At 43.8% G+C, this 14289-nt stretch overlaps 1 protein-coding gene across 1 annotated transcript; it reads left to right on the top strand.

Moving 5' to 3' along the window:
- The first annotated feature begins 1550 nt into the window (after positions 1–1550).
- LOC115077595 (olfactory receptor 5B21-like) lies at positions 1551–7830 on the top strand. Its single transcript, XM_029579891.1, has 2 exons — positions 1551–2464; positions 7788–7830. Exons 1-2 carry the CDS (start codon positions 1551–1553, stop codon positions 7828–7830), a joined length of 957 nt encoding a protein of 318 aa, XP_029435751.1.
- Positions 7831–14289: the final 6459 nt, after the last annotated feature.

Raw genomic sequence — 14289 nt, 5'->3', positions numbered from 1 at the left:
ATCAACAATGCAGTTATAAAAAAAAAAAAATGGCTAAGAGGGCAGATATCAGAAAAATAAATATCAGATTCTCAGATAATGGAGATCCTTGTGGACAATTGCAGGCAGCCTGCTAATGGCAGCTTGGTCTGGTTTCATAACTAAACAAAGCATTGATTCTCTACATTTATCTCCTTTGCCATAACATTTGTCATTTTAATAAGTACAAATGGAACATTGGATTAGTCTGAGAAATAATAAAACCAGCAGTAAGATCCCCCCAGCAGAAGAGTCAGGCAGTGATGATTCTTTTTGTAAATTGCAAATATTCCTGCTCTGGAGGTCCCTTCAAGCTCAGCCTTGTACTGCAAGAGGAGCTTCAGTTTAACCTGCAGGATCACAACCCCTAAAGCTGTTGTTAATCCCTTTATCATTATCAGCCCGATACAGTAAAGTCCGTGGGAGAGCGGACGAACGCCCGCTCTCCCGGCGCACGCACCGGCCCTTGGCCGGTGCGAGCGTTTCAGTATTCAAATGAGCTGACGTGGTGCAAACAAGGAAAAGGAGGCGCTAGGGACACTAGCGCGTCCCTAGCGCCTCCTTTTGGCCTGGAGCGGCGGCTGTCAGCGGGTTTGACAGCCGACGCTCAATTTTGCCGGCGTCGGTTCTCGAGCCTGCTGACAGCCACGGGCTCGGAAACCGGACGCCGGCAAAATTGAGCGTCCGGTTTTCGGCCCGACAGCCGCGGGCCGAATTCAAAATTTTTTTTTTTACTTTTTTTTACTTTTGGGGACCTCCGACTTAATATCGCTATGATATTAAGTCGGAGGGTGCACAGAAAAGCAGTTTTTACTGCTTTTCTGTGCACTTCCCTGGCGCCGGAAGAAATTAGCGCCGACCTTTGGGCGGCGCTAATTTCTTAGAGTAAAATGTGCGGCTTGGCTGCACATTTTACTTACTGGATTGCTCGGGCATACCTAATAGGGCCATCAACATGCATTTGCATGTTGAGGGCGCTATTAGGTGCCGCGGGTGGGCTGCGTGTTTTCCTCCCCTTACTGAATAAGGGGTAAGGGAAAACACGCGTCCAGAGCAGGGTGACAGTGCGCTCCGACGGAGCACACTTTACTGTATTGACCTGTAAGTAAATTAAATGTATTGGAGATACATCCCATACTCCTAACCTGCTTTCTTGTGACTTGTCTAAGGATCTTCAGGTTTCCTTGAGTTACTTTCCCTAAGGAAGGGATCTTAAGTGTCACTGAAAATTCACACGTTAAAACATCCATTAGCTTTGTAAAAGATATGTTGCCCATCTTACAATGCTGTTCTCTTTTCTTATATTAATTTCAGGATTTACATAAACATTTCAAAACATTTTCCCTGAACCAAAGTACAGGATGATACGTTTGGTAACAGAAACCCTGGTTAGAAGAAACGCCTTCCAAAGCAATGACTGGCAAGCACTTTTCCAATGAGATTAATGTGACAACTGTTGAGGTGCAGATCAGCGACTTTCAATGCTGTAAAGTGCAATGATATCTGTACTTAACCTATACATTATTGACCAAATGGATCTGGAAAACATGACAATGGTGACAGAATTTATTATTCTGGGACTTTCTGATAATCCCCAGCTGCAGTTTCCCCTCTTCCTGGTCTTCCTGCTCATCTACCTGATCACCCTGCTGGGGAACCTTGTGATTATCACAGTGACCTGTGCTGACCCCCACCTGCACACCCCCATGTACTTCTTCCTCAGTAATCTCTCTCTCACAGACATTTGCTGCACCTCCACCATCACCCCAAAACTGCTGAGGATCTTCCACTCAGGAGATAAGACCATTTCCTATGCTGGGTGCATGATACAGCTCTATTTCTTTTTGGGCTTTGCTAGCGTTGATGCCTTCCTCCTTACAACCATGGCTTATGACCGCTATGTAGCAGTCTGTGACCCCTTGCATTATTCTATCATTATGAATCAGAGAGTTTGTGTCCTGCTATTGGTTGCCTCCTGGATCATGGCTTATCTGACTTCTGGAACAATTACAATTTCAGTCACCCGCCTTTTATTTTGTGACTCTAATGTCATCAATCATTTCTTCTGTGAGCTCATGCCACTGCTAAAGCTTTCCTGCACTGACACAGCTGGCATTAAAATCCTTTTGTTTGTCATTGCTGCATTGATGTCAGTGCCTGCCTTCTTTGTGACTCTTATATCTTATGTTTTCATCATCTCAGCCATCCTGAGGATCCGCTCTGCAGAGGGGAAGCGTAAAGCTTTCTCCACCTGCTCCTCCCACCTCACTGTTGTCTCTGTCTTCTATCTGTCTATTCTCTGTGTCTACCTGCAATCCAACTCAACGTACTCCCAGGGGCAGGGTATAATCCTATCCATGTTCTACACAACTATAACCCCCATGCTGAATCCCATCATATACAGTCTGAGGAACAAGGAGGTAAAAAATGCACTGAGGAAAGTCATAGGGAAGTAGATTATAGGAGGCCGTGATGTATAAATCTCAGCAGTTTCTAGCAAAGATTTATGGAGTGACAAGGCTGGAAATAATCCTATCTTCAAGTTCTTATTGAGGAAAAACTTTATAGAGCTGAACTAAGAAGAGAAAACGTCCATAAATCATTATTAAGATGGAGTTGCAGAAATCCACTTCTTATCCCTGGGATAAGCAGCTTGGAATCCGATCTACCCCATGGGATCCTGCCAGGTACATTGACCTGACTTGGCCACTGTTGGAAACAGGATGTTGGGCTTGATGGACCCTTGGTCTGACTCAGTACAGCATATCTTATGTTCTTATTTATTTATTTAAAACCTTTTATATACCGACATCCGTTTGCACATCGCATCGGTTTACAAGTAACTTAATAACTTTAGGCGAAGCCTTTACATTGAACAGTAACTGTGGTATTAAGGAAACAAAAACAACTAAATAAATATGGCTATAATTTACAAGGAGTAGGAAAATGGCTATAATTTACAAGGAGCAAGCACCTCTGGGGGGGGGGGGGGGGTGCTGCTTAGGTGAATGGGAGGGAAAAGGATATTTACACAAAGTTTAATAGAGATTGAGAATGGCATAATATAATACTATTTGACAAATAATAAGTGGAATTACAATTAGGAGCAGAGGGAAAGGGGGGGAAGTAGAGATTGGTAAGCATGAAAGGAAGATAGGGTGAGAGATGGGCGGGGGGGACGAGGGAGGAAGGATCAGATAACATTCGGAGAGAGGTTCATGTTGGAAGGATAGGCTTGTAGGAACAACCAAGTTTTTAGTTTTTTTTTTAATTTAGGGGTAGAGAATTCAGTACGAAGGTCTGGTGGCATGGAGTTCAAAAGGGTGGGACATCTTATTAGGCCCATTCCTGAGCTCTCTGGATCTGACTCACATATAGCAATTTTAATAAAGATCAAACTCAATGATCAAACCAGAGCCCTTCACAGGAGCCCCAGTGAGCCACCAGGCTGGCCCATGAAACATTTAATGTTTGCAAGATTATCTCCATTATGTTTAACTATGTTCATATATTCTATGTCTTTATGACTTCTTGTAATAATGTTTATATACTTTATGTATTTAAGATTTGTAACTCTGTTTATATATTCTATGTATTTATGACTTGTAACGATGTTCATGTTTCCATAGTCTCAGGTGAATTTTCAAAGGTAACCAGGTATGGAATAGAGCTCATATGCTAGAGGTGTCACACATTGCCCAGAATGATAGCATAGAAAAAGGCTGTCGGTTCTTTCAGTAAAACTAATAAAGTTAGTAACACAATTATTTTATTATTGCAAGAAGCTCCTAATGTTCAAAATGGTATAATTCATATGGCATTCAAGTCCCCTGACACGGTTCCATGTTTCACTCAAAGGCTGCATCAGGAGGGACAAATTAAATTCACATTCAAATTCACATTAGGAGCTAATCCTGCTGTCACTACTTTTAAGTTTCTGAATGTGAATTTGATTTGTTCCTCCCGACGCAACCTTTGAGTAAAACAGAAGACCATGTTAGAGGACTTGAATGCCATATTAATTATACCATTTTCAACATTAGGAGCTTCTTGCAATAATAAAATAATTTTGTCACTAAGTTTATTAGTTCTTATTGAAAGGACTGACAGCCTTTCTCTATCCTTTCATTTTGAGCAATACATTTTCAAAGGTACCTACCTACAGTACTTGAATGTTATCCACTTAGAAGTGGTGAAAAGCAGAATATAAATAAATAAATGTTTACATGTTTAACATACTAGTGTATCAATTTTCAAAAGCCACTTACGCAGGTAAAGGGCATTTACATATGTAAAATCCAGTTTTATGCAAGCAAATGCTTTTGAAAATCAGGCGATCTATGTATTTATGGCTTCTAAGCTGCTAAGTTGGAAGATTTTGTAAAGGTGGAACATAAATAATAAATCATATCATACATGGAATTTCAATGACATAGAGGGAGCCATTATGTTTATCAATGAGTGCATTTTATTTATAAATTTTCTTGTCCATCCTTTTTTATAGCACACAGAATGGGTAAAAAAAATCAATATGATACCATACAAGCAACACATAACACAAATAGTCTCACTTACAAAACAACAGCACAACCTAAACATAAACTCCTCCAACACATTGATTGTAAGCCCTCTGGGGATAGGGAAATACCTACAGTACCTGAATGAAATCCACTTTGAAGCACTGAAAATAGTGCAAAAAGAGGAATAGAAATGTAAATAAATAAGTAAAAATAAACAAATAAATAATTAAATAAACATCCCATCTCTTCCCCCATCCCCCCACCACACACTCAATCAAAAACTCTCAAACTTTTCTTTAATGCTAGTGATATACTTCTAACCATTTAATGTCTTTGGTGCTATCCCCAGATCAATGAGTTCTAATAATCTAATTGAGTTAACACTGCACACACATAATTTAAGCAAAGTCTTCCAGAGAAAAACATGGCCAAATTTGCCAAAGCTGCTACAAATACTAGTGATGTCATCAATGACTTACATCAGCATGGCCCCATCAAAATAACTGGTCTCTAAGTTTTATTCCTACTCTTTTGTATCCTTTAAACTTTTCAGCATCAAACCCAAAAAGAAAAATTATTAGTGAAACCTGCTCCATCATTAAGTTTGAGCTGCCTGACACTCTGCAAGTCATCAGTGACTTTGACTGAAAACAAAGTGGCTGCCTCCACGTTAACCTTTCACAGCCTAAATCAGAGCTTTCCAAACTGTGTGTCGCGACACGTTAGTGTGTCCTGCAGTGTGGAGGTGTGTCTCCCGGTCCGCAGGGAACTACGGCAGGAAGATCGGCGGGGCCATGGTGGAGCTTACCTCACCACGGCCCAAAGAAAAGGGTCACGTTCACTCCGCCTCCTTCCTGCCTGCGCAGATCTGGAAGAAAAACGTTGCCGGAGCCGCGTGGGCAGGAAGGAGGAGGAGCATCTGCCGTGTACAGAAGAAGAGCAGCGTTAATGGGCCGCCGCATATCCCACATCGTGGTGGCCCAAGAAGAGGAGGAAACCCGGTAGTAGGGCCGCTGTGAGAATGAGAACCAGATTGTGTGTTTGAGGGAATAAGACAGATGGAGAGAAAAGAAATAGAAAAAAAAAAGACCCTGTAAATGGAATTGGCAAAAAAACCAAGAAAGAGAAAGTGGGAAAAAAAGCCTGGGACCAACCAATTAGAAAACTAAGATCAGACAGCAAAGGTAAAAAAAAAATATGTTTTAGTGACTGGCATATGTTATCTTTGGGAATGTGAAGAGTAGCACTTTCTCTATGATGATCTTGCGGGGCCTACACAGAGGAGGCAGCAGAACAGGCTTCAGTGCCTGTAGCAGGAATCGGCACCTCCCCAAATATCCACATGGCTGCAGTGACAGCAGTAGCAAAGGAATGAGAGAGGCTCTGAGGTTGCTGGCAAAAGAAAGATAGGAGGGTCTGCCTTCAGTGTGGGCATTTGTATGAATAGGAGTCTGCCTGGGGGTGTATATGTGTGAATGCATGGGTGCCTGCCTGAGGCTGTATCTGTATATGAAAACAAATGGGTGTCTTCCTGGGGTCTGTCTGTGTGTGTTGCGTTCATGCCTGTTCTCGCCCTCGCTCCACCCTCTCTACCTTGTGGTGACTCCCTTTGGGTCTGATGGAAGATGCTGCCATGGCTTCTTCTCGCCATACTTCCTGGAATCCCCGGGCTGGCCTGACGCTGTGGATTCGCCTTGTTCCTGATGACGTAAGGGCACTGGTCCGCGCTCCAGATTTTGTACTGACAAGGGCGTGAACCTTGGGGGTGTCACCCCATTGTGACGTCGTCTGCTTTCACCTTAAAAGGTCTTTTTGATTGCTACTTCGTATTGAGTTAGCAAGGGGAATCTTTCTCTGTTGCTCTGCCTCCACCACCTTACCCAGGGGTACCCACTCCTCGGGGGTCCCGCTCTCTCTCTTCTTGATTTCACATTGTTAGGACGGATTCCGGTACTCGCTCCACGAGCGCCTACATCCCTGAATGCTCAGAAGACTCCTTACTACCTGGAAGCGATCACAGACGTGAACATGGTGAGTTCTATTACAGATAGGAACCGGTACTCGCTCCTCGAGGGCCTATGTTCCTAATCTCCGAAGACTCCCTTCTGTCTAAGATGTTATCGCAGGTACGGAGATCGTGAGTCATTGTTATAAATTGCAGATAGGAACCGGTACTCACTCCACGAGGGCCCATGTTCCTAAATCCCTTCTCAACTCTCTTCTATTCTACAAGCCATGTCCTACACAGATAATGTGAGTTCTTATTTCATATATAAGAACCAGCATTCTTATTTCATATATAAGAACTTATTTCATATAAGAACCAGCACTCATCTACGGTTCCTGTTCCTGACTATACTAAAGACTATTGCATAGAAGACATTACAGATATCTACAATTGTGAGTGTATCATCTTCTACTGGTTATGTATCCAGCATACCCTGTCTACTCACTACCTATTGTCTCTCTCTACAGCTCAGCAACCCAGAGACTGCAATTCCAGTATCGAAGGGACTTCAGCCCTGCCGGGCACATCAGCTCACTACTGCCACCTTTGGTGGTTCTACTTCCTGTCTAATGAAAACTATCTGTGTTTGTCTCCATACTCCAACCTAGCCAGTGGTCCCTCTCAGGATATGCTCCTGAGGGCACTGTCATCTGCCATCGGCCCAGGGATTCACAATTCATCTCAGTGTCATCCCTTACACTACTAGAGCGGTATTATACAACTGTGAGAAGCCAATCCACCACAGATCATTAACTCCCCCTATGGAGTATTACAATTGTTAGCTTTTCCCCTTGGCAGAAGGATTCATCACAGATTGCTAACCCTCTGGCGGACTTATAGCAGATTGCCACTCTTAGTAGCAGGGATTGATAACAGATTGTTAAGTCCTCCCTCTTCAGGAGGAGATCCATAACAGACTGCTACTCCTCCCCCTACTGGAGGAGCTCGATAACAGAAACATACATAAATTGTCGAAATATGTTTTGCTCGTTTAACCTTTAACCTCTGGTTTGCTAGTAGACTGAATTACTGTGTCGTGTGTCACTAACACGAAAGGTTTGGAAAGCTCTTGCCTAAATGATTACAGACTTAACTGGGGTCTGGTCTCTTTTAGTTCCTCAGGGAAAATGATCAGGCTTGTTTCACAAGACACTCGTTGGCTCCTATTGAATACACTTGGCTCTGGCTATTGTGTCCTGGCAACTTTCATGCCCTGCAAAATGGCCAACTCTTACTTCAAACCATCTTGAGATTTGCTCTCAATTAGCTGAAATAATTATATAATAGAAAGGCTGGTTGATCACAGCCATTTAAAAATATTATTAATGGTGCCTTTCCCTTCTTTTTAGAAAGATAAATATTGGTGTGGGGATACTCTAATGTTTTTGAGTGGGGGGTAGGTTAGTGGGTGGGTTGTGTCTTACAGGTTAAGTGGAAATGGTGAATGGGGTATGCATGTTAGGTTGGGGCCCCTGCAGTAATGTCTCAATCACTAGTAGTGTTTCAATTATGCCTATTTATTTAGGTAACACCTTCTTGCGCCAGTCACACTCAGTACTGGGCTAAGTCTCTTACTCACTCATACAAACCCCTTCCTCAATGTTATCCATTGGGGAAGGGGGAGGGATAAACCTCCAAGTCCCAAGGTGTTAGGGTTACTCTTATCTTCTAAGGGCCAATCAATAATCTGGACACTTTATTTTTCTAACATAAAGCTATACTGAAGTAGTTGTTGAACACGAATAATGTGGCACTTTGTACATTTCTGTCTGGTAGCATTCATAATGCCAAGTTAAAACAGTAAAGCAGTGAATTTGTATTCCCTTCATCTCTTTGTCAGGGTTCCTTCTATTTCCTTGGTAGAGTTTTAATTTGGACAAATTGGAAAGCCTCCTCCTATCCCATAAGGATTCCCATATATTCCTGGGATCTACTGCTTGATCTTAATTCTGCACTCCTCACTCCCCTCTTCCTCTTTTGTACCTTGTGGACACCTCCTTTTCTGTTTGCACTGGGTGAGCACAAGACTTGTGGCTCTTCATTTGTTCCCCACTCTACCGAAGTCTGGTACCGGATGGGCATCCACTCCTTCTGCACACGTCTGCTGGATCAGAGATTGGGCTGAGAGACATAAGGGTGACTGAAAAGTTCCAAAAACCTCAGAGCAACCTTCAGCCACAAAAACACAGAGCTCCTTCCTTCTGGAATACTACCAGGGTCTGTCTCACAAGAAACACAGTTCTAAAGGAATTGAGGTTTTCATCCAGATCTCTATGGAAAGGAAAGATTGAAAAAGCTTCCTTAAAAAACAAAATCACAAAACAGAAAAACAGCAAACTAACCATGAAATGTGAGCTAGCAGCAGATCTTCTACCCAATGCACAAACTCCTCACCAAGCTTTGGGACTGCAAATTAAAACAGAGAAACAGGAAGTAAAACATTTCTGCCCTATCAAAATGCAACCCACAAATCTGCAAAACACTAGGGAGTCACTGGATGATATGAAAGCAGGAATAAACCATTGCAGCAACTTTCCAAGGGGGTGCTGAGGCAAAGATAGTAAGTTCCTGTAATCTACAGTGCATAGAGTGGTGTTAGCAAAGATCCCAGTGGGGTTACACATAATTATACGCTGGAACGTAGAGCAGGACCTGACTTACCCACTGCAAGATACGTAAAGATACAGCTCAGGTTTCTGTGACAAATACACAGTGATTGGAGTCAAGCCTTATCTCCATACATCCACTCTAGGACCTAGAATTTACACAGGAAATCTTCCGTCTTTACTACAGACACAGCATGCACTTGAACGATATTTCAACATAACAGACGCAGCCAGAACTTCACTCCACCTTCTTTTACTGCCCTTTCACAGCAGATTCAATAAGGACACCACACACTGCTATGGGAAACATCAAGGCCGCAGCTTCAACAACATAACTAGCCCGAGCCCTTATACAACATAAAACTCAGTTATCTGCCAGCAGCCAGCAAGAGAACCAACCACAGGCCTCCCGGCCTGGTCCTAGAGTTAGGCAGCACCTGCCGCCTAAACTCCAGCCCCAGCCAGCAAGGAGCTAAGCCCGACGGGTAATGCTCCAGCCAGTATGTGTCCCAAATTGGCTACCCATCGAGAGGCTCAGGCAAACTGCCAGCCAAAGCTGCAACAGCAACCAACCAACTAGCTACAAAGATGTTCACAACACAAGGGCGGGAGGGAGGGTCGCTGCTCAGCCTAGGAACCCGGGGAGAAGAGGAGCGCAGCCGGAAAACCAGCCCCTTAAATAGGGCTTTTTTACTCCCAATACTCCCTGTGGTGCTCACCAATGTGAGCGCACATGAGGGAGTATTTAACATTTTACATCCGGGGACTCGGGCCTCCCCCATCCCCACACCCGCCCCTTCTGGCGTCAAGCTGCCGGAACTTGTCTGGCGCACCCGTTAGCATCGGGCAGCCCGGCACTCCGGCCGAACCTCCCTGCCACAGTGCTTGGTAAGACTTTCCCATTTCAGCTTTATCCAACATGTGTACAGACGCATTAAGAAGTCACGGGTCTTCATCTGGTTTGCTACAGATTTGGTTTCCAAGCCGTTAAATTGCCAGAAGTGCTGAGGAGTTCCCAGAATTCACCTTAGGAGTCCTTAGGACCAATGGGCTCCATAGAGGCCGGGAGCACTAGGGGAAAGCAGGCTGTGTGCAAGAGCTGTCTGAGCTTTACTTTTTTTTTTTTTTTTTGTAATTTATGTTTATTTCCGAAAAAAAACAGCCAAAGATATGCAATACAATTACGCCACTTGCAATAATACAAAAGGCAGAAAAACAATAATAATAAACTCAGATGATAGTGTCCACATACTTGGCCTATCATGAAACGTTCTTATGGACATATATTTTTCTGTTGCTGGTTATCCTTTAACTGATCGCCCTCCCCTCCCCCTCCTCCCCTCCCTCCCTCCAATTATGTGACCATCATATACTTCCTGTAGCTTTCAGTCCATTACTTAAGGGATAGTACAGTTCTTTACGCAATCTTGCATGATGGATGTCAGAGTATTCCAATATTTGCTCCAAATCGCGAGACACCGTTCGATCGCCTCCTGGGATTTGGTATTGGCAGTCATATATTCAAATTGTAGGAGCTTGTAAAGTCTATGTTTCCATCTTTCTACCCTTGGGGGCTCCTCTGTAATCCACTCAGCCAAAATGGGTTGTAACGCAACCAACAGAGCCTTTTTCAAAAATGATTGGTCATCCTCAGGCAGTTCACTGAGAGTACCTTGAAAATAACGTAGTAAGCATACGACCGGTGTCAATGGCACCTGAGCTGTTAACATTGTGGCCAGAGCCCTGGTCACCTGTTGCCAATACTGCTTTAACTTATCACATTCCCAGAGAACATGCAGGAAAGTACCCGACTCTTTATTACATTTCAGGCATATGGCTGTGGAACACAATTTAGCAAGATACATCCTGGATCTAGACATATACATACATCGTAAAATCTTATAACCAGTCTCCCGTAAGGAAACATTTTCTGAAGTCGCTAAACAGTCTAGCCATATCCGGGAAACCTCTTTCGTCGTCAAGCCAACCCCAAATTGATGTTCCCATTTCCTTTGTATTTCTATCAGGGTCTCCTCTGATTGTAGCTCCCTGAGAGATCTGGAAAATATGGCACAGGAATTCTGCTTCTTACCCATAGGTGTAAAAAATTCTGTTAATTGTGTAGCAGACTGACTAAGCCCATATGTGTTCTGTACGGCCTGTAGATAATGTCTCGCTTGGAGAAAGGCAAAGAAGTCTTTAGAATCTAGCCCATAAGCATCCTGTAGCTCTCTAAAGCCCAACACCCCTGCATGTTGTGCATCCCACAATTGAGAGACCCGTACCAACCCTCTTTGTTCCCACTTGTGAAACACTGGACTGTGTAACCCAGCCTCGAATTGGGGGTTCCCCCGGAACGTCAGATACTGCAAGTGTATACCATTGCTGGCCAGTTTCTCTCTACATAGACAGGATCAAGCTTTCCTACATGCTTTTATCAGTAGACTATTCTTATAGTTAACAGGCACCTCCGCTTCCCGGACTTGTAGCAGATTTTCAGGTTTATATGGGCGCAGCCACTCCGTAATGAAAGCATGAGGAGTGAATGAACTAGTCCCCTGTATCCAGTCTTGCACATGGCGTAAGAGACATGCTAAGTTGTAGTCTCTCCAGTTAGGGCACGAGAGTCCCCCCTGAGCGAACGGACGCATCAACGATTTGAGGGATACCCTCGCCCTATGGCCTCCCCAGATGAAGTGGCGTATTATTCTATTTATTTGTTGTAATTCCTTTTTAGTCAACCAGAAGGGAATCTGTTGGAGTACATATAACCAGCGGGGCAACTCCATCATTTTTAGAAGACTAATTTTCCCCATCAAAGACAAAGGGAGCGACGCCCAGCCACGGAGTCTATTTTCCATTTTGGCAAGGAGCGGACAAATATTTGCCCCTCTCAACTGTTCGACTTCTCTAGTTAGTTGGATTCCAAGGTACCGCATAGACTGGTTTACCCACCGTAATGGGAATGTCCCCACCCATCCTTCCTTCACTCCCTTCCCTATGTCCATTGCTTCCGATTTTTCCTCGTTGATTTTTAATCCTGCGAAGGCACCAAACAATTTCTGATGCATTAATACTTTCGGTAACGACTCTTGTGGCCTTGTCAGGAACACCAACACGTCATCTGCAAATGCAGATACTTTAAATTCCTGTGTCCCCCTCTGAAAGCCTGTGATGGATGCATCCTTCTCTATCTTGCGTAATAAGGGATCAATAGTTAAGATATATAACAGAGGGGAGAGGGGGCATCCTTGTCTTGTCCCCCTGAACAGTTGAAAGTCCTCTGACAAATGCCCATTGGCTATAATGGCCGACTTCGGGGCATCATACAGCAGCTGAATATTTCGCATTATGTCTCCCCGAAACCCATATCGGTCCAACACGGAGAAGAGATAAGGCCAAGAAACCCTATTGAAAGCCTTTTCCGAGTCAAACCCAACGATCAAGGCCTGTAAGCATGTTGTCTTGCATTCCTCCAGAGCTATTAGTAATTTGGTAAGGTTCGTTGTTATCGACCTCCCCCTCACGAAGCCTACCTGATGTGGCATAATTATAGATGGAAAAACTAAACTCATGCGGTCAGCTATTATCTTAGCAAATATTTTAGCTTCATAATTTAGCAAAGATATCGGTCTATATGACGATGTGAAAGCCGGATCCTTACCCGGTTTCTCTAGTACAGTAATATAAGCCCTGGTGAAACCTTCAGGAAAGCGCTGCCGTATCTGTGCTTCTTTAAAAAAGTTTAAAAGGTCTGGAGCAATTTGATGTAGAAGGGTTTTATAGTACTCAGCACTAAAGCCGTCGGGCCCTGGTGTCTTACCCCGTTTACTAGATGTTATGGCACCCACTACTTCTATCAAGCTGATAGGTTTGTTTAATTGTTCCAGCTGCTCTGGACTGATACTTGGAAGTTGAATGTCACTAAAAAATTCTGTTTCTTGTTCAATTCCTCCTGTTCTATCCTCTGTATATAGCTGGACATAGAATTCCCGAAACGCTGCGCAAATGTCTGAATTTTTGCTAAGGGGATTACCCTGCCTATCCCTCAATTTAGCAATATAAGATTTCCCCCTCGCTAGCTTGGTCATATTTGCTAGTAACCGTCCCGCTTTATTTCCGAATCGAAACCATTTATGTTCCCCGGAGAGTATCGCCTGTTGTGCTTTTTTATGTAGCCATTCGTTTAAAGAGTGCAAAATGGCCTGATATTCTGCTCGGTTTAGAACAGTGTTATGAGTGGCCAACTTTGTCTTAGCTAGTTTAAGTTGGGTCTCTAGCCGTTTAATATGGGCATGCATGTTTTTAGAGTGAGCTATCTGATAGGCCAAAATTTCCCCCCTCATAACAGTTTTCCCTGCTTCCCAGAACAATATGGGGTCTTCTTTATGTAGCCGATTGAAAAGCCCATAATCCCTCCATTTTTCCTTAAGGAATTCTTGGAATTTTTGAGTATCCGCTAGATACCCCGGGAATTTCCACATATTATTGCCAGAAATCTGAGCTTTGCCTATAACATCTATCCCAATAATTGCATGATCTGAGATTTCGATAGGCCCTATTGTCGCTTTTCCAATCTGCGGGAATAATTCCTCTGCCACCAATATGTAGTCAATTCTAGACATTGTAGCGTGTGCCCTCGAAACGTGGGTATAATCACGTTCGGTAGGATGTAATGTACGCCATTTATCTATCATATTTAATTCGTCACAGAGATATTCAATTCCTTTTTTCTTCCGTCCCTGGCTAGTAGTTCCCGGCCCTGACTTATCAAGGGTGGGATCATGTACACAATTGAAATCCCCCATCATAATTAGGGAACCCTTGGTGAGCTGTATTAATTTGGCTACCAGATTTTGAAAAAATCACAGAGTCTGTGTCCTGCTGGCAACCACTTCCTGGATGACTGGATTTCTAACTTCTGTCACAATCATGGTTTCCGTCACCCGTCTTTCATTCTGCAGTTCCAATGAGATCGATCACATCTTCTGTGAGCTCATGCCGCTGTTAAAGCTTTCCTGCACTGACACCGCCTGTTGCGATCCCGGGGCGCCCCCGGGACCGACACTCACCCCGCGGCGGTAGCGTCGCTGGCTCCGGCCTCCCAGGCCTGCAGGGACCGCGGGCGCTGCGCCCC

The sequence above is a fragment of the Rhinatrema bivittatum genome, chromosome 16, assembly GCF_901001135.1.
Source record: "Rhinatrema bivittatum chromosome 16, aRhiBiv1.1, whole genome shotgun sequence".
NCBI lineage: Eukaryota > Metazoa > Chordata > Amphibia > Gymnophiona > Rhinatrematidae > Rhinatrema > Rhinatrema bivittatum.
This window is presented reverse-complemented; position numbering and strand designations above follow the sequence as displayed.

What these genes read in the sequence shown, in the direction of transcription:
- LOC115077595 (XM_029579891.1), top strand. Translation starts at nt 1,551, where the DNA reads ATGGATCTGGAAAACATGACAATGGTGACAGAATTTATTATTCTGGGA. An exon ending in AATGCACTGAGGAAAGTCAT is followed by an intron (nt 2,465 to 7,787) that starts AGGGAAGTAGAT and finishes TCTTACTTCAAA; the next exon opens with CCATCTTGAGATTTGCTCTC.